Genomic DNA, 20,906 nt, shown 5'->3' on the forward strand with positions numbered 1-20,906 from the left:
CCATTGAATATTTATGGGTTCCTCTCATTTCCAGATCAATTCAATGGCCATTTCAGTGCCATTTGGGGAAATCCATCCATTTTCTGTACCGCTTTTCCTACACAGGGTTGCGGGGAGCTTGGAGCCTAACCCAGGGGACTCGAGGCACAAGGCAGGGGACACCCTGGAAGGGGTGCCAACCCATCGCAGGGCACAATCGCACGCGCATTCACACACTACGGACAATTTGGATCTGACAATGAGCCTACAACCCATGTCCTTGGACTAGGGGAGGAAATTGGAGTACCTAGAGGAAACCCTCGAAGCACTGGGAGAACATCCAGAGGGTGGAGGTGGGAATCAAACCTCCAACCCTGGAGGTGCGAGGCAAACGTGCTAACCACTAAGTCACTACCTTATTCTTTTAATTTATTTTTTTTTATTTTAAACATTTTACTGCTTTATATAGAAAAACATCCTACCACTTTATATAGACTCAGAAATGACACTTTTATGTCAGACTCAATTTCACTCCGTTAAGATGTGCAAACTTCTGCCTCATCCTGCTTTGATTAAAAAAAGAGCTCCTGTGAAAAGCCACAGCTGAGCTGTCACCCACATGGCCCTGCTTTTTTTGCATTAAAGCTCCCAGGTGTCCCACCATACACCTAGTATGTTCTAGGACCTGGGCCAGTCAGCGCTCTAAAAATAGCCTCCACTGTCTTGATTTATTTTATTGGTACTGAGCAAATTTTTTTCCCCCGCTTGGCTTATGCGTGCTATTTATGTGTATCATGTAAACCATGGCCATCATATCCTTGTCACGGTTTGGTGTTGCCTGTCAGTTGAAGAAGAGAACAAAATGTTCAATGAAGCGCTGATGACTTGCGCTGGATGAGTGCCTTAATTATCGTTCTGTCACTGGGGATTAGGAGCGTGAAAACAGTGGTGGGATGATAAACATTTCCTTTGTGGTACATGGCTGTTTTTTTGTTAAGTGCAATCGATTAAGCAGCGTTGGCGATTTGACAGTAAATTAGAGAGGGAAAAAAACCATAAATGTAACCTGAAGTAGAATCCTGAGGTAGAAAATTTACCGTGTCAAACCCCCCACCCCCCACCCAAACACTAGTGAGTTTAGTGTATTAGACAGTTAATAGGAATATTAATGGAATGTACTCATTTAGTTTTTTTTCCACTCACTGTTCCAAATGGAGCAGGATGAGATTAAAACCAGACAACAATCTAGAAACAGGATACTAGTACAGAATGTACAGGAAACAACCAGCTGCATATACATTTTCATATTCTGTATTTTGTATTCTTGTCTAGTCCTTGGGCAATACAATAATACCATTATGCGATGAACAAATCAGATATCCTACAAATGCTTCCGCAACCTTCTGCTGTCCATCCTGTGTTTTTAACTGTTGATACTACACAAGGTCCATTGCCAGATTTTCCGAGGTTCTTTGCTTTGATTTGTCCATAGGCTACATATTTCAGAATTTTAAGAAAATATCATCAGTGTGCAACTCTTTCTGATAAGGCCAAACACATGGTTGTATAGTGATTTAAGGATTCCGTAAAGAAAACCTAAAAAAAAAAAAAGGTTCTAGCGTTTTATTCTAAGAGTAAAAAAGTATTCGGAGCAAGTGTAGATTTTTGTAAATATTATTTACAGGTTATAAAAATATATATTTCAAATGGTCAAGGAAAGAGCTTGAAATAGGTCTTTCTTGGATTTGGTGGTCTCTGGATCACTAAGCCACACCCCGGTGTCCTCTTTCCAACTTTTTTGGCTACAGTTTCAGAGAGAAACATGGTTTTTGCACTTGTGAAATCAAGCCAATTTGGTTTTCATCGCTGCATATGTTCCTTCATGTAATGAAATATACAATATACAATAACCGCAAAGGAAAATAAATACACTGTATGGAGAAAAAAAACTACAACAACAACAGTGCGACAATTGTCTATAAACTGTTGACTCAGCCCTATCGTTACATATAATTTCATACGAGTAGCCTATGTGAATACATGTGCATGTGTCCAGGTCCAGAAACCACATGTAAGGATCAGAATGTGTCCAAGCCAAATATTCAGGAAAATTCAGCATCCATAACCCACTGTAAGCAGGAATGTTGAAAAGGTATCCTGGATGTGAGACACTGGTTTTTATCTGGGAGAATGAAGAGGAGGAGGTGGAGGAGGGGAAAGAGGAGAGATAGAGATATAGATGCTCTTCCCTTTACTGCAGCAACAGCGCGAGCGCGCCTGGGAATCTCTCATGCTCCGCCCCCTCATTAAATATGCGCACGGAATAAAGGAAGCCGCTCGCGGAGCTCCGCCCTACTATCACTACAGCCGCGGCACAATGCGGAGCGCTCAGGGTTAGAACCAAGCACTGCGCGTCTATTTTCTTTTTTTATACTCTTTCTAACGCTTTTTTCATCTTTCTATGCCTTTGTATGCCGTTGAGTATTTTTGTACCCAGCGCAGAGCATGAGCTTTGTAGCGAAACCAGGGAGATAATACACACCGAGCTGTGTTTTTCCCCAGTGTGGATGGAAATCCTCCGGACTTTTAGAGGAAAGGTTTCGGGATGCGCAGAGCGCCGGGGATTCCCGTCTTTAACACGCTTCTGATCTGATGAGAGACAGTGTTGAGAGTGAGAGAAGATTGTGAAGATGGTGCAGAACGTGATTCTGGTCTTCTTCCGCAGGAGACTGAGCCAAAGACCTGCGGTGGAGGAGCTGGAGAGCAGAAACATTCTGAAACGTAAGTCCCGAGCGCAACAAGAGACAAATCAATAAAACGGAAACGGAGACAATATTTACATCAACACTTCACTTCATCCAATATATATATATATATATATATATATATATATATATATATATATATATATATATATATATATATATATGTATGTATATGTATATATATATAGCCTATATATAGTAATTAAAGTTTGGCTAAATGGATAATGCTTTCGGGAATAACTTTAAAAAAAAGCATTTTGATCCAGTTATTATTGATATTATTATAGGCTCATTATGCCATAAATAGGGTTTTTTAAAAAAAATAAAAATAATAATAATAATAATAATTAAATAATAGAAATTATACAGAAAACCCTTCCTGCTTATAATCATGATTATATCATGATAAGATTAAAAAAAAAAAAAAAAAGAATTAATAAAAGAGTTATTTTATTAAGAGTTAATAGAAGAAATAAAGGTACCAACTTGTCCGGTGAAGCTTCAAATGTCCAAATTATTTACCTTGGATTATTTTTAAAATAATAATTCACTATACTATATTCAGGTGAAAAAATGCATACTAAAGGTACAAAAGTATGTTTAAAATACCCGACCACACCAGCAAGAAGGAAAAGTACTTAATTTCCGAGCGTATAAGATGTACAAGTGTATAAATGAGATGTGTAGAAAATAAAATCAAAAATAATGTTTCATGTAAATAGGAAGGCTGTAAGTAGAGTGTAAACTTTAAGGGGAATATATATATATATATATATATATATATATATATATATATATATATATATATATATTAACAGGATTCTTGAACAGGGCAAGAAAGTCTGGAAAAGTATTTGTATTGAAAGAATTTACTAAAAAAATTAGAGAAAAAAATCAAAAGAAAAATGGAAAAAGAGGAAAATACTGTTGTAATAATAATAATAATAATACATTTTATCATTTATGTTATCATGATCACCTTTAAATTAGTCAGAAAAATGTTCATATTGTGTCGGGGGCACACAGAAATGCCGTAAATTATTTCATATATTTTTATTTATTTATCATATTCTCTTTATGTTTTGATCCAAAGAAATATTCAAAGCAGTCATTATCTCACCTCCGTCACTGATTTTTCTACTAATCATTACAAATAAAAATATTCATAAGTGTTTAACTGGACCACGTAGCACTCACTGGATTGAAATGTAAGGTGTGAAAACAAAGTCATGTGGTATCTCTATGGGATTATATATTTAGCCGGCAGCTGTGTGTCCACTCCCTCGGTTATGTAGCAGTATCCTCGCTGTAGCCATGTGCTGGGGTTTTGTTGACATAGCTTAAGCTTTCGTTCATCGCTCTGTGTTGGTCCTGAGCTGCTGGTCTCATGGCCTGGGCAGCTGTCAGCTCTTTCTTTGACGTTTCACGTGCCTGCTTAGCTCTGGGTCTGGGGCTTGTTTTAGAAGGAACATGCCTACTTTTATCATTGAAAGGCTATGTCCTTTTAAACCCCACAGAGTTTTACTTTTCACTACACGACTGCTGCTTAGACAGATGTTTTGGTGGTCCTGATCAGCTTGGGGTGGTGATTAATAAAATAAAAATCCAATATCTTCTTTATATTGAGTGTCGAGTTTGAAATGTCAGTAAATAGAAACATAAAAAGCATACACATGATCTCAGTCCTGTCTCTAAGGCTTAAAGTCTTTGTCTCATGCCGTCTTTGTTCTGTATTGATGTGTTTTTCTAACGTGACTTGTGTGTGACTCGCAGAGAGGAACGACCAGACGGAGCAGGAGGAGAGGCGGGAAATAAAACAGAGACTGAACAGAAAGGTACGAGCTCTATGAATTTTACTAATCTTAATCCGTTATTCTGTGCACTAGAAAAAAAAAAGATAAACAAGCGCACACACTCTCTTTCATTCACCTCTCTGAGCTGCTGTGTCGACTCAGTGTGTTGAGATTAATACACTTAAAAAGAACACCGCTACCTACACACAGAGGTTTAAACACTGCCATCTGCAGCAAACAAGTCAGTAATCACATGTCTGTTTTCCTGCGTAGCTGAACCAGCGTCCCACAGTAGACGAGCTACGCGACCGCAAGATCCTCATCCGCTTCAGTGACTACGTCGAAGTAGCCAAAGCTCAGGACTATGACAGGAGAGCGGACAAGCCTTGGACCAGACTGTCTGCTGCTGACAAGGTACAACTTCCTCTCCAGGGCGACAAAAACAACAACAACAACAAAAAAAACCTCATTTGAGATGTATACAATATGTATATAAAAATCAGGGTTGCCAGATTGAATTACAATCCAGTTACTTTTGAAAGCTTTCTCAGTTGACCTCAAACTGTTCATTATATTATGTGATCTTCATGTAGTGGAGGAGTTAAACCTTCAGAAATTTGGTAATATACTATGAAAAAAAAAAAATCTCTCTCTCTCTCTCTCTCTCTATATATATATATATTTATGTATATATGTAGCAACCAGCGTCAATCAGCATTTATTGAAATATGTAATTATTCTATATCACATTAATTAAACAATCACATGAAGTGGCTAACTAACTGGTTACTAATCATTTTCCTGAACTTTATTATTTTTTTTACAACCACTGTCTCTCAAAGACTGATTTTGGTTTATTTCTCACAGGCGGCGATACGGAAAGAGCTGAACGAGTTCAAGAGCAATGAGATGGAGGTGCACGCGTCAAGCAAACACCTCACCAGGTCAGTGTGTGATGTACGTCTCTTTTTTTGCACCTGTGGTCTGAAATCGTTGGACCTTTGAACAAAATTCCAAAAATATACACAGACTTCTATAAAATAGGGGCTAAGTTTATCTATATAAAGCCATTTAATAAGGCAGATATTAGAGATCAGTGTGTGTGTGTTGGGGGGGGTTCGATGTTAGATTTTTTTGATAAATCTGTTTGTGTTTATATATACCTTCGAAATATTTCATATCACATACATATTGTTGTCAACTAGCTTTGTTAAAATTAGAGTCAAACTAACATATTTTACATTTATCTCAAGTGACCGGTGAGTGAGGCTTATAACTATAACTTTAACATATAACTATAACATTTAATAATGATAACCGTAATAGTGGCTGATAATGAGGTCAGTTATGACAAAAAATAAGAAATGACATTTGTGCCAATAGGATTTAGGAATATTTTTGCTTTGTTTTAAAATTATGTGTCTATATATAACACTTTTAAAGTTAAATTTGTACTTCATAATTAATTAGGATTTGTATATAAAGCTGTTATATACAACAACACAATCTGACTCCAAATTCAGCCATAAACTTACTGCATGTGCAAAACTCACATGTAAACATTGGTCATTCTGTGGATTTCAGATTCACTCCATCATATTCATATTCAAATGTATACAAACAAACAATTCACAATCGCAAATAATCACTGATTTAATCGTTGTCATTTAATCCACAAGTAATAAAGTGCAGTTCAAATACTACAAATATGCTACAGATATAATTTCTCAAGAAAGGATTAAAACACTTGGGGGCATGCTGCTTTAGTAAAATGGTCAACAATAGAGCGGTGTGAGGCGGCCCAACGCAAAGGGGGCCTACATTAGTAGTCATCAACCCTCTTCCTTAAGATTGACCTTCGTGCAGGTTTCATCCCCAATGAAAATCTAACACATCCGTTTTAGTTGATTGAGAACATCTTAAGGCAACGATTAGATATTCAGGTGAGCACGATTATGGTTGGAGCTAAAGTCTTCAGGAAGGTAGATCTCCAGGAACAGGGTTGGTAACCACCGATCTACTCTTACCATCCTGAAGTTGATTATTTACCAATAGCAGCACATCCAAAAATTCTGCCAATGATTGCAACGTATAATTCATATAAAATGGCATGTTGTACGTTTTATCCATTATTAATTACAGTTAATGCTGTGGAACATCTGTGAACCAGTTTAGTTCCTGTTATCACTTTTGTAAGAGCAGCTGTACAGAGTTTCCTCACCAGTTGTAGCCTCGCATTTTCAGTCAAATTAATACGAGTAAAAAAATTCAGCATTTTGTCTTATTTCAGAGAAACCTGAATGAACAAACTTCGCTGTCCTGAAAATGACAGATTTAACTCTTACTGTGACAAAGTGCTGACAGTGGAGACTCCTTTGATCAACGTTACATAAACATTTTTTGTTTACGTAGATCATCCACCATAGAGGTTCCTGTAAAATGAACGCTGTGGTATAAAAAAATAGTAATAATAATAATAATAATAATAATAATAGTACAAAGAGCTACACACCATAAACCACTTCTCCTTTATGACTATCCACACGTGTTATGGGAGCGTATGTGACTTTAGCCGCCCCGCCCCCTCCTGCTGGAATGTGCACACATTAGCACCACATGACATGGATAACAAATGCTTCCTCATGTTCAGCTTGCACTTATTTTTATCCTAGTCCGTATTTCTTGCAGACAAGAATAGCCTTTACAAGCTTGTGTGATTTATGAAGTCCTCACAGATGTTCTTTTGTTTATTCACTACTTCAGGTTCCACCGGCCATAGCAAGGTTTCTTCTGTGAAGAACATGCTGGACGTTGAAGGAAGACCTCAGGAGGGTCCATCCTGCACCGTGGCCCACGGGTCCCTGGAGGGCCTGCTGGTTTTTTTGTGCGGTTTGTGGGTTTTTTTGGGCATTATCTCGGGAAGTTCAGAGGCTGTGTCTCTGGAAAATCTCGTGCAACCTCCTCAAAAACTCCTCAGCCAAGCTACACCTGTAGTTTTTTTTTCTCTACCTGGCTTTGTTTCGTATTCATTTCTTTTTTTCTTAAGAAGAACCTTGATGGAGAAGAACACTGATCAAAAAACAAACCCAGGTCCTTTTTCTTAAAGACTCTTTTTAAAAAAAAAAAAGAAGAAGAAGAGGAATAATAATTTTAAAAAAATGCCTTTCAGTGCCAATAAAAGGGAGGGATGAGGGAGAAGAGGGTCCTGCATGTGTAGCGTTTCCCCTCCCCAGTGATGGTACTGTAGTCACACCTTACTAAAACTTGACTCCAGTTTCATATCTGCTGTATATATGTCTGAAATTCCTGTCTTACCTTTGTAAGCATTATTTATTGTCTGCACAGTACAAGACTTGGATTTTTACAACAACAAAAAAAGCAAAAGTGTCTGTCGTTCTTTTTGTGTGCGGATGAATTTTGCTTGGGGATGGATGTGTAATGAACATGACTTATGAATCCTTTCCTGAAACGATTCTGTAGAGCCATAGCATCGAAGAACCGGTCTTGGTTTCATAAAAAGAACCTTTCGATTGATTGATCTTTAACCAGTGGTGACAGACAGAACTAAAAATAAAATTTCCACCATAAATTATATCATGTTCGTGAAAGGAAAAAGGGATGATTCAGTTTATGGTTAAATAATCAAACACCAAAGAACATATAGATACGATGTGGCATTCGGAAATTTATTTCCCAAAAGCATTATTGTTTAAAATCACTTTGTAATCATTTTTTATGAATCATTTTTATGTAATCATTTGTAGAAACTCCACATAAACTCAGTCCAGGTAATCCAGAAGATTCAGTTTCTAACATGTCTTAAAGTAGCAATTACAGTAATAATAATAATAATAATAATAATAATAATAATAATAGCAAGCTGTTTATATAGCACCTTTCATCCATTTAAAATGCAGTTTCAAGAAATAAAATAAAAGGTAGTCAAAAAAATGAAATATTAAAAAGGTCAACTGTAATGCAAAAAAGTAAATGTGACAGAAAACAGAAAATAAAAACAATATTTAAAAAATAATAATCAAAGGTACATGCAAATAGAATAAAGGTACATGAATTAAAATAATGTAAAGGTAATCTCAAAGTAATGTAACAGTAAGGCAGATAATAAAAACTAGTTATATAAGTTTTTAGCTTTATTATTATTATTATTATTATTATTATTATTATTTAGACATAGATGGAGCCTGATGAATGTTTAATGGTAAAGTGAAAACAAAAAAAAGCTGCTTCACCATACCCCACTTTTTAAGTTTCATAGATGAAATATGGAGAAGGCTAGCATGAGATGATCTTAAGGCAGGATTTGAAAGATGAACGTTTATCAGACCTTCAGACACTTGAAGGTGCTATAGCGTTAAAAGGTTTAAAAGCTAGAAATAATGTGATCTCGTTTTATCCCACGTGTTAATATTCCGACTGCTGAATTTTGCAGAAGTAGCAGGAAGTCCTGTTCGTAATGCATCACAGTATAGTCAGTATTAAAGCTTTTACTCACGGGCCCTTAAGATAAGTCCTTTAAATTCATTTTAAACATTTCTTTCGATTTTTCTAATAGCTTTCATTAAATGAATGAGTGTTGATTTAATAAAAGATGGCCTGGAGACTATATACACGCTTAATGGATACTCAAATCAGACATGATTAATTTAAAGATAGTTTAGCGTGTTACAGAGAAACCAGAAAGTTCTCTATCCTGAAAATTTTTCCATTTCGGGGAAAAAAAACTGGAAAGGTGCATGCAAAAAAGTTGGAATCTTTACTGAATGTTATGCTGACACTGGAGACTCCTTCCAAAAATGGTTCTTACAGGAAACTTCACCATATCAACAAATATATATTTTTAAAAATCTGTTTGTTTATTTATTTATTTGTATTTTACCCGGTACAAGTCCCTTTGTATGAGCTGTTACTATAGAAACCATAGCGTATTTAAATTACAGACAGAACTACTGTCCAAGCTGCTGTTATAGAAAACTAATCAATACTTGAATTGAGAATTCCACAACGCTGTGGTATAATGAATGTTGTAAACAAGTGGAGGGTGGTGTTTATTACACCTAACATCATTAATGCTTTCGTTCTAACATGTTATCATTTCTATTGCAACGCTGCATCGAAAGACTTTTCTAAAATCAGGTTAACATTCGCAGTTTGTGTCATTTCGTGCCAAAAAGCAGCTAAGCTGCTAGCTGAAGAAGGACGTGACAACTAGCTAGCTAGACTTACATGTGATAACTTTCAGAAATTATACGTTGCGCTGATATGTTTAATAAGTGTGACATGTCAGTCATGTTTGTTACCATTTCTGGTTCATTACGAGGTTCCACCAATCATCTTAAGGAGAAGCCTATTGAAGCCGTACTGATAATGAAGTTAAATGAACAAACAGCGATATATTGCCGTGAGATACTTTATCATTTGATTTGTGATTAATCAATAATATAGAAATTATGCAGCTTTTGAATGTACTCTTAGGGCAAGCCAGGCATCCCGTGTTGTAAATGCATCAAGACTCGCATATCAGCGTCGTTCCACTTAACTGTCTTTGTTTGTTTCTCAGTCGGCCTGTGAAGCGTGACCTCAGCTCGAGCATATCTCTTATCCTCTCCTTTGTGTGTATTGAGGACAGAGCAGCCGTGTGCATCATTTATTTACAGAGTCATTCAGAGACTTTCTAGGAACCAAACAACGGCAATAATAAGAGCCTCACACATGTCTCGAGTAACAGGCCGTGCTATTGATCTGGTTAATATACAAAGTAAAGAGAGGACGTAGAAAGACGAGTTTTAGGGCTCTGTATTGAGCTAAGCAAATTCCTAGAGCACTATCTGCACACAAAAAACCATACAGTTTTACTGAATATGTTTTACCTCTGAAAGCATTATTTACTAAAGCTTTGTGTATAGGCCACAATTTCCTTCTAACATGTTCAAGACTAAACAACTGGGAGGAAAAGTTTACACCCATGTGGATTTTGAGTTAAAAAAGACCTCTATTTATTTATATTGGGGATAAAACTACCTGATAGCAGCATTTGATACCAGGTAATACTATGTGATGTAAGCCGAGTGCATGTTGTTGCTCTAATGAAAAGAAGACCCAAAATCCTGGGATGTATTTGATTACATCATGATTACATCAGCGTGACAGATGACCGCGATCCATCGTTCTGAAACCCGGATGCTCCATCATTTCCACAAAATCTGTATTTCTGAGAAACCACACCACAGAACAAAAAAAAAAAAAGAATTTGATTTAATGTGATTAATTCAAAAATATGAATGAAATTGAGCTTTCTGTCAGCTTCCCAAGTGCCACAGAAACATGTGTAGTGAAGTCTGGATCTCCATGGAGTTTAAGGGGTTAATATATTCAAAGCTGGAGGGAATTATTGAGATGTTCTCAGTGTAGTTGGTTGTATTTTAATCCCATGGTTCAGCAGGGAGTCCTCTTTTTAGAACATGTATATTGACTTCTTATATAACACCGAGCTGTGGAGCCCAAAAATGTCAGTGTGACCACTGCAGATTGAATCCCCACTACCGTCACAGTCGTTTCTCCCTGAAGGGAAGCTAATAGATTTATTTTTTTTCATAAAGTCAAAAAAGAACGCCTACACGCTCCTTCTCTTTCTCTCTCACACACAGAGGAACTCCAGGAAACGCACAGCGATAGGCTTATAAAAAGGATTTATGGCTCGTCATCAGGTGTTTGTGTAACAGAGTACACTCTAACTCTTAATGCATGTTACATAAACCACATCCTTGTCTGATTTGCTGTTTATGTCTCGGTCTAGTGGAAGCAGATCACTCTCCAAGTGTGTCTCAGTGGTAGTTAGATAACAGCAACAAAAGACACATTTACAGAGACAGATCCGAATGTCCTGAACATTGTGGCACTGATGGAAAAAAATCAAGAAAAAAATGTCTGTCTTGCTTGATTTGTTTCGCAAATCAGAACAGGTGCAAAGGATTTGGCAAATACAGTGACACAACAGTGATGGCTGTTCGTGATATTTGTTCGTGTGAGGGCTAAATTTTGGTACATGTCTCTACCAGTGCCTTTTTTATTGCCTGATACAGACATTATCCACTATATAGTCCCATTTTCCCTCTCCCAGTGTTAGTAATATATCTTAACATAATAACAGAAAACCAAACGCATAGGTTCTGTACATCACAGATAGACTGCCTTCACTTACACCTTCTCTTTGTTTGTCTTAGACTGTGTTAATGGAAATCAATTAGAATTCATTCCAGTTACAGCAAAATGTTAATTATAATAAAAAAAGAAGGATCATAAAAATTGCATTTAGTTGTTTATTTAGTTCTGCCCTGAATAAGCTATTTCACATAACAGATGTTTACATATAGTCCACAAGACCCAATAATAACTGAATTTACACAAATTCACAAAATGACACAAAATGGGTCGTTGAACAGGATGAGGAGAATGCTCCGTGTAAATTGTTATTATTTTGTCTAAAGAGCAGTACTAAATAAAAAAAAAAAGATTTTTAAACAAAATAATAACAATTTGCACAGAGCATCCTGTTCCAAAGTTTACACCCCCCTGGCTCTTAATGTATCGTGTTGTCTTCTTGTGCATCAGTGAATGTTTGCACCTTTTGTAATAGATGCATTTTTGTAAGTATTCGCTTTAAAACAAGATCTTATTATCACCCCAAATGGAGATCAAATCTAGGTGGTTTGTCAGCCTGTGTAATCACCTTGCATGAGTTTCATTGATATGCTGTCTGGGCTAGTAAGAAATCAGCCCCAGCCTTGCTTCTCAATTCCTCATACTATTCTGTGTGTTTTTCTTAAGACTGGTGGTGGTGGTGGTGCTGTTGCACTCGGTTCAACAAAAAATCCCAAATCATCCAGTTTGAGATGCTTGTTAAAAGGAAATCATCTGATGTGGATGCCAAAAAGGAAAAAAACAACAACAAAATACATGACGTCTTAAACTTCACATTATGAAGTCAATAAAATAGTAATAAATGATAAATATGAATTTTAAATGTTGGTGATTTTGTGTTAATACTTATTTATGCTATCTCAGCTTTAGTAAGTATGTCTAAGTAAGTAAGAATTAAGTAATATATCTTAGCTAGCAAATAAGTTCATTAAGGCTTTTTTTCCCCACAAATATTTCTCATTATGAGATTATTACATACAAATTGTAGATCATTAAGCCCTGGACATTTTGATGAATTTCAAGTTTGGACTCATTGTATTCTGTGAGTAGATAATTTTCCTTTTTCCAAAGCAATAAATATAGTTAATAAGCAAAATTATCTGCAAATTTTCTAGAAAATTCAGCATGAGATATAGCTATACATCCAACTCCACCTTCCTCTCTGAATATTTTCTGCAATTACACCACTGATGATCTGTGAGAGAAAAGTGGCCATTTTATTTTCACAGCTTTAGGACAAGCTGTAACAAGCGCACATTGTTAATTGTTATCTTGCATGCACTAAAGATTCTTACAGCTGTTTCTGTTTTAGTCTTCGTGTACCCTAATCCTACGTTAGTGGTTCTCTTAATCTGTTTTGTTATATAAGGCCAAGCTTTGGCGTGGTTCCTTTCAGGTTCTGTCTTTATTTTTAGTAAACGCTGAAGGTGTATGTCTGGCACTGCAGTCAAACAAAGGTGTTGTTTGAGTCTGAGTCCAAATTATATGAAATAGACTAATGTTTTCAGGGTTTGTGTGTTTGTATTTGTGTTCTCATTGCAGTTCACTTGTCTCAGCGAGTCTTTAATTTACAAACCTACAATTACGCAAAAAGGAGGCTCGACGAAACACCGCAGACATGCTGTTTACTGTTTGCGTGTTTGTGATAGCTTTGACATTTAAGTCTTTTGTCTTCTCCTTTGTCTTCATTCGTACAGGAAACACGTAGCCAGGTGATTAATATCAATACAGGGCTTTAAAGCTAATGCGTATGACTTACGTCTTTTCTTTGTTCTTTTAACTGGGTCAGTCAGCTCATTATACAGAGACGTGGGCAGAAATCGACCCAAAAAACTTTCTGATACTGACTCGTTACATCTGGAAATTCACCATTTCAATCAACAAGGACTGATTGTATACTTTCTACACTGAAAATATTTGTAACAGATATTGCGAGATGTTTAATGACAAATCCAAAGCCACAATCCAGAAATCAGAATTGAAACAGGCCAGTGTCGAAAACAACAATATTCATTAGCTTAAAATCCTAAGGTAAGTTGAAAGATCAATGCAAGGTTCAGATACTAGAATATCAAACACAACACAAACGCTCAGAAGAAACAAAGGTAATGGCAAGAGTTCGCAGTGTGTGCAGGATTGTATGTGCTTTCTCTAGACTGTAAACTGTATGTAATGAGGCAATGGAAGAAATTCAAGTTTGAAGTAAATTGACATAAATCTGTTCTATTAAGTTCAAAAACACTAAAACACACACAATCACAATTATTGGCACCCATAGAAATTTCCCATGAACAAAATGTAACTGAAGATTTTTGTTGGGTTGGATAAATATCCATTGAATGCTTTGAAATTAGATTGAACAATGTTTTAACAGGACAGCGCATCCTGGGATAAATAAAAGATAAAACAAAATTTTTTTTTTTTTGTTGGAAGACTGTCACTAGTGTCGAAATCCATCCATCCATCCATCCATCCATTTTCTGTACCGCTTATCCTACACAGGGTTGCAGGGGAGCCTGGAGCCTATCTCAGGGAACTCGGGGCACAAGGCGGGGGACACCCTGGACGGGGTGCCAACCCATCGCAGGGCACAATCACAAACACTCACAGAGCCATTCACACACTATGGACAAATTGGTAATGCCAATCAGCCTACAGGGCATGTCGTTGGACTGGGGGAGGAAACTGGAGTACCCGGAGCATGAGGAGAACATGCAAACTCCGAGCACACAGGACGGAGGGAGGCGGGATTCGAACTCTCAGCCCTGGAGGTGCGAGGCAAACGTGCTAACCACTAAAATGTGTTTGTTTCTTTCAATACATACATTAGGACAAATATATCAATGTAAGTAATGCAAACTTCCACCTTCTGTTTTGGTACAGGTTTCTGGAACCGAGGACCTGAAAAAGAGGAACTGAAAAAAGGAATACATTCACACTGGCTTGTGGATGGTTTCAGAGAAAATGAGAGACAATAAATAGATGTTTACCAAGCACATTATTAGACAGTTATTAGAGTCAGATTAGATAGAGTTGCCTAACCCAATATATTATATACTGATGGATGACAAATAAAAATCTTATAGATGTTTGAGATAATAACGTCCTAACGAAACATAGCTCATAAAATTGACGTTATTCGAGACATTTCCAGTTGCTCTGTTATGCTCTGGCGGCATTTATTTATTTTGCTGGCATGGTTTGGCTTCACTTTTGTCCCTTTATACAAAGCGTCACTACACACATTACAATCTACAGTTCTTTTGACTGATCACCTCTATCCTATGCTGAAACATTTCTTTCCCAATGGACCTGGTCTCTTCTGGAATGACTCCACCCCCATGCACAGGGCACCGAATGGTTTGTTGAGGATGAAAATGATGTAAATCATCAAGTTGTGCCCTTCACGCTCTCCAGATCTCTACAAAGTCGAAAACTCTATTGCCTCAGCGATTGGTCTATATTTTTGCTTCTATTTTTATATATCTGAGCAAGCACAACTTTTAATCCTGTTGAACCTCTTGACCTAGCCTGGAACTGAAATCTTTCCCCACTTATCCAGATCAGGAAAGATTTGTGTGGGGAAACACCGTCAACATCAAGACTCATGACTCACTTGAGAAAGAAAATCGACTCACTGCTGGACAGTGGAGCAGAAATCACAGCCGGTCAAACGGAGGTCAGACTTTAACAATCTACTGTCAGCGTACTCCAAATAACCATATCACAGGCATGATTCAGATTCAGTTAGCAAAGATTCAAATGCTCTGTATAGACCACGCTAAACTAATGAACCTATTATGTCTATACACTGCAGGTTCACCAGATCAGTGCAAATATGCAAAAAATGAGAAGGAGCAGTAGATACTGTGTACATTACTAATACAATTGTTAGGAAAAAAGCCCTTTCAGTCCACTGTTATTAAATTATCTTTAGAATAATAGCATTATTTTATCTTTATAAATAATTTTTAATTTGTAAAAATGTGATAAGAACTAAAAAATAGCCTATGAACTTTTAGGAACAGCAGCAGAGAAGTAGATCTTGTTCAGTGACTTGTTACTTATTATAAAAATGCTTATTATTTATTACTTCTCATTCCGGTTTGATGGAAAGTTCCTGCTTCCTGTATTAAGGGGATTTCACCCTAAATACGTGTCTTGAGTATGCGGATTATACCCGGATAGGGATTATGTAATTACGGGATTATTCCTGTTATAGGAAAATAATCAACCATGTGGCCCGATATGAAGCAGAGTTATTCCACATGGACATTCTCACTGTGGTTGCTGGGACTACGGTTGCTGCAATGGCCTTAGGACTGCAATTACCACATGCAGTTTTACACTCAGGTCTCCTTTAGTGAACAGTGGACTAGTTCAACGAAATAGACTTCATATAAAAACCATTATGAACTTTCCTTTACTTTCACACTATCTGTTGTTACCCAGATGAGGATAGGTTCCCTTCTGAGTCTGGTTCCTCTCAAGGTTTCTTCCTCATATCATCTTAGGGAGTTTTTCCTCGCCACTGTTGCCACCAGCTTGCTCAATAGGGATAAATTCACACGCTTAAAATCTGTATCCTGTGTTTATATGTTTCTGTAAAGCTGCTTTGAGACAATGTCCACTGTTAAAGGCACTATACAAATAAAATTGAATTGAAATTGAATTGAATTGAATTATTCTTACACCCTGAAGTTATCTTCACTACTACTACTACAGGTTCCACCTAGCACCCAAAAGGAATCTTTGGTTTGTCCCATTAAGGGTTCCTTCAGAGGGACCCAAATATTCGTTTGGGTTTCGACATGGAACCTGTAGCAGTGAAAACGACTTAATCAAAGTAATTGTACCTAATTAATTAAGAAATTATAGTAATGCATGTAAGTACATGTACACTGTTAGCAAAAAAAAAAAAGGTCCAATGTGACACCCTAAAGGTTTTATATCAAATATTTTCCACAAATAAAAAAACCCAAAGAACCCTTAGAGTGTCACATTGAACCTTCATGTGTACATGTATTTACAGGCATTTTAAAGATTAAAAAAAAACTTGATTAGGTCATCTTCACATCTTCAGATCAGGTTTCACCGCACCCTTTTGTTTGGGAACCCTTAAACAGACAAACCAGAGATTCCTTTTGGGTGCTTGAAGGAACCTGTAGCACTTAACAGTTATCCCAAATATACACTATATACAAGGGACACCAAAGAACCGTTAGGACAGGTACTTAGTGAGTTTAAAAAAAAATAAAATTTATTAATTAGGTCATCTCAACTGCTATACAGGTTCCATCTAGAAACTTAAAGGGATCTTTTTTTAATTTGTCCCTCTGCGAAAACCCTTAATATTCCTCTTTAGAACTGTACAACAGAGGGTTCTCGAAAGAAATAATTCAAAAAGGGTCCAAGTACAATCCCATTACATATCATTTCACTTAAAAAAAAAAACCAAACAAACAAAAATAAAACATTAAAATAAAGGTTCTACAAAGTCTACTAAAAGGTTCTTCATGGGTTCTTTGGCTGGTTAGCAGTTCTAGCTTTCTAAATGTTGTGGAGTTCTACATAAAACATTTTCCCACTTTGATAAGGTAGCATCAGTTAGGAAGAACGTATTCAGAAAGGTTCAAAGTACAATGATTTCAGACAGAATTTCATGTAAAAAAATTAAATTATTACTGATATAACAAAGTTTCACATTTACAAGCCTGATGTACATTTATATAGACTTTGAGGTTAGGTCATGGGCTCTACATGGAACGTTTTTGAAAGAGAAACACTCTATTGTAGGGTTTAAAAAAAAAAGTTAGGATTCCACCTGAGGGACAATCTGAAATGGGTACTAGATGGAATCTTTTATATAATAGTACAACCCAGCATACACAGCAGCACCACCTTGTGGTGAAAAGACACAAATACAGGAGTTCAGAAAAGTTTTACAAAAGTTATTCGTAAAACAAAAGCACTCTGGGTAAATTTGAGGCCAGAGAAGATTGAACAAAGCAATGGCAACTCCACACATAGAAAAGGGAACTTTTCAGTAGTTAAGGGTTCAATTTGGTACCGTCTCTAATAGGGAACCTCTACATAGTAGCGTTTTTCATGGTAAAAATGGTATTTCTCTCCCAATTTTGTTGCCTGCCACTTCCCACCCCCCAGCCAGATCTACCCTATCATATAACAGTTAACAGTGATGAAGGCTGACACATGACTGGCTATTGTTTCTTTGATTGACAGGGGAGAGAGAGTTATGTTAGAAACCACGGCCATTTTGTGCTCCCCTGGATGACCCCATAGTGCTCCCATAAGTAAAGACTTAAAAGTTAAAACACAAAATTACTTTGCAAATACACATACATATTACACAGTACATATTGTTCTATTGGAAAACCTCCTTAGATACATTGTACAACACAAATAGACAAAACCATCAACAAGCCATTGACGTATGAGTGATTAAATTCCTGAAGCGTGTTTGCAAGCTGAGAAAGCCCGAATTCATCATGAGTGAAGTCACACAGAGGAAATGACAACGACAACTGCTACAACTATAAAAAAAAAAAAAAAGGGGAAATGTAATGTGCAGTAAACAGAAAGGGCTGAAACAATGAGTTTGAATGCGACTGCAGAACTCTTTTAAAATCTAGAACCTAGTATCAAACCTCATCGGTGCAGGATTAAATCATGAGATTAACATTCAAATGTACAAAAATAAATACAAATCTGAGTCAGTTGACACAAAATGAGCGTGATGAAATTAGGATGAAATTCTATAGCTCTTGATGGCTTTAGGTGAAGTGCACCATGCTGTCCTCGCACTCCTTAGGCACGATCAGCTTGTAAGTATGGCAGGCCAGTTTGTAGTTATGTCCGTCGTTGTTGTCCCAGTATTCAGTACCGAGGACGCGGTAACAGATGGCAAACTCCAGACTGGCTCCAGGTTTGAGGATGAACGGTGGCACGGGCAAGCGAAAGTGAAACACATCTGATTCCACATGATCTCGGTGCACAGTAGAAACCCAGCATGCTTTACACTCAGTGCTGCTTTTCCAGTCTGTGAATGAATACCGTACGCTGACCTGTTTCTCAAAAGCCAGGTTAAGAACTTGCACTGTTCCAATGATCCCCAGTTCCGAGCAGTGGACTTGCTCGAGGCAAACACGCCGATGATATAGACGCTCCAGGAAATCAGGCTCGCTGCCAATGTTCTCGGGGAAAAACGGCTGAAAGAACGGCAGGGAGATTTCTAAATGTTTCCCATATGCCAGCTCAGAGCTGGCTAGTAACCTGTTTATGACGTGATCTGGAACTGTGGGGTCTTCGCCGGCCTGGAAAAACTTTACACGTTCCAGCTCGACGCCCAAACAGTCGATGAATCGGACTTGCGAGTACCTGTGAGTCGTCGTCTCGTCTGAAGGAGGGAGAGAGTGCGCTCTTCTCCTCATGATGGTTCTCGGCTCAGGTTCACAGGAGAAGCTCCGGCGGGTGAGACGCTGAGAAGGATGAGGGCGAGAACGAGGACTCGGGGGTCTTATTGCCACCGGTTTCCTTTGAGGTGGAGGCTGAGGGTTGTAGATGTCACGGAGGCGGATGGTCCTGGCAGGTTGGGACACTTTACTGAAAGCGCTCAAAAACGTCGGCTGTGATTCTCCAGGAAACGGATTACTGCTAGACACTGACATCATTACTGCAGATTTGAGATATGACAAATACCTCATTAGGGGAAAAAACTTAAAGATTTGATCATTTATCCTTCATTTTCTCCAACATGGGTAGACTTAAAATCCATCACAAATTAATAACCAACATATCAAAACAATGTATAGTTTTTTTTTTTTTTTTTAACAAAATATGTTTTCAAATGTATTGGCACCCTGTCCAGGGTGCACCCACTAACCTTTGTGCCCGATGTTCCCTGGGATCGACTCCAGGTTCTGCGTGACCCTGTAGGATAAGCGGTATAGAAAATGGATGGATGGATGTTTTCAAATGTAGGTTTTCTTTAAAAAAATACTAGTTTTAAAAATACTGGCACACCCCATTCACGACACTAAAAAGTTAATTGCAAAGCTGATTAACCATTCATATGTTTATCTGGATGTATATTTCTAGGATCCTTATCATCCTGAAGGATCCATCTACACCCGAATATTAACCTCCAGGCAGGAGCAGCCAGGTTGAAATTAATGATGCTCTCAGTCTTACATTGAAGCTGATGCAAACTCTTTGAAGTTCTCTTTAATATGAAATTGAACATACTTCAATGCTCTGTTTCAATGGTATTTTGAGCTGGTTATGTATTTTTTGTTATATAGATAACTAAATCATGCAGATCAAAAAAGTATTATATGGTTTCCATTTTCCCCCAAATACTTTGCTTAAATTTAATTTAGAGTTGCTGCCTCACATCTCCAGGGTTCTTCTCTGGTTCTCCGGTTTCCTCTCACCTCCCCAAAACATGCAGGAGGATTATCTACTCTAAATTGCTCCTTTGTGTGAGCAAAATAAATGTTCTCTCACAGATGACAATTGATAACCCCCACCCCACCCCCCAAATATTCTTCAGTACTGCAAAAACATTTTCCTGTGTATCTTTTTTCGAGAGAAACTACAATTGCATGAAAAACAGTTAGTTATTATAAGAATGACTTCTGTTTGAGGATCGGTGAGTAGTTTCTCCACATGATACACATAATTTCAGTCCATTTTCTTCTCTTGTGCAGTTGACTTTTTTTTTAAACAAAGCAGAAGGAGATATTACACAGTACTAAAACCAGCAGCGTTGGATGCATCCCTCTTTCCAGCTCCAGCTGTCAAGCCATGACACCCGTGCATTCATGCATGCTCACTATCTCCACATCCTGAGGAAGCAGTTTATTTTCCAAAGCAGATTTCTAAATTGCACGTGACAATAAAAACCCACCTCGTGAAGAACGCAGTTGTCGTTCACGCGCGTATTGACACGTCGTATACAGCAGTGACTTAATTCCGGCTACATGCAGAATAAACCACCTCTGACATTTAGAAAGAGATCCCACCGGGAGGTGTAGTTTTAACCCAGCAGTGATAAGGATTATTATTAGATCAAGGCGCTGGTGAAGAGACTGCCTTCATTGCTATAAATAACACATGATCTACTGTGTGA

General features: G+C 37.5%; 2 protein-coding genes across 6 annotated transcripts in view; one reads left to right on the top strand and one right to left on the bottom strand.

Annotated features, from left to right (window-relative positions):
- The window catches only part of phactr3b (phosphatase and actin regulator 3b), a 38,957-nt gene extending 30,647 nt beyond the window's left edge, over positions 1-8,310 (top strand). Inside the window, exons 9-13 of one of the 5 annotated variants that reach the window (XM_053652739.1) lie at positions 2,705-2,760; positions 4,518-4,579; positions 4,811-4,951; positions 5,405-5,494; positions 7,301-8,310. In XM_053652739.1, the coding sequence (XP_053508714.1) occupies positions 2,705-2,760; positions 4,518-4,579; positions 4,811-4,951; positions 5,405-5,494; positions 7,301-7,333 (382 nt within the window). In that variant the 3' untranslated portion in view covers positions 7,334-8,310. Of the gene's footprint in view, positions 1-105; positions 966-2,541; positions 2,672-2,704; positions 2,761-4,517; positions 4,580-4,810; positions 4,952-5,404; positions 5,495-7,300 lie in introns of those variants that run through there. The other 4 variants (XM_053652740.1, XM_053652741.1, XM_053652746.1 and 1 more) reach the window with 4 other exon arrangements.
- A 7,637-nt stretch (positions 8,311-15,947) lies between these two features.
- ppp1r3db (protein phosphatase 1, regulatory subunit 3Db) lies at positions 15,948-20,739 on the bottom strand. The gene is made up of 2 exons (XM_053653616.1): positions 20,685-20,739; positions 15,948-19,705 (listed from the first exon to the last, which is right to left on the bottom strand). Exon 2 carries the CDS (start codon positions 19,477-19,479, stop codon positions 18,550-18,552), a length of 930 nt encoding a protein of 309 aa, XP_053509591.1. The 5' UTR covers positions 19,480-19,705; positions 20,685-20,739; the 3' UTR covers positions 15,948-18,549.
- Between the last annotated feature and the right edge of the window lie 167 nt (positions 20,740-20,906).

The sequence above is a fragment of the Ictalurus furcatus genome, chromosome 21, assembly GCF_023375685.1.
Source record: "Ictalurus furcatus strain D&B chromosome 21, Billie_1.0, whole genome shotgun sequence".
Lineage (NCBI taxonomy): Eukaryota > Metazoa > Chordata > Actinopteri > Siluriformes > Ictaluridae > Ictalurus > Ictalurus furcatus.

What these genes read in the sequence shown, in the direction of transcription:
- ppp1r3db (XM_053653616.1), bottom strand. Translation starts at nt 19,479, where the DNA reads ATGAGGTATTTGTCATATCTCAAATCTGCAGTAATGATGTCAGTGTCT.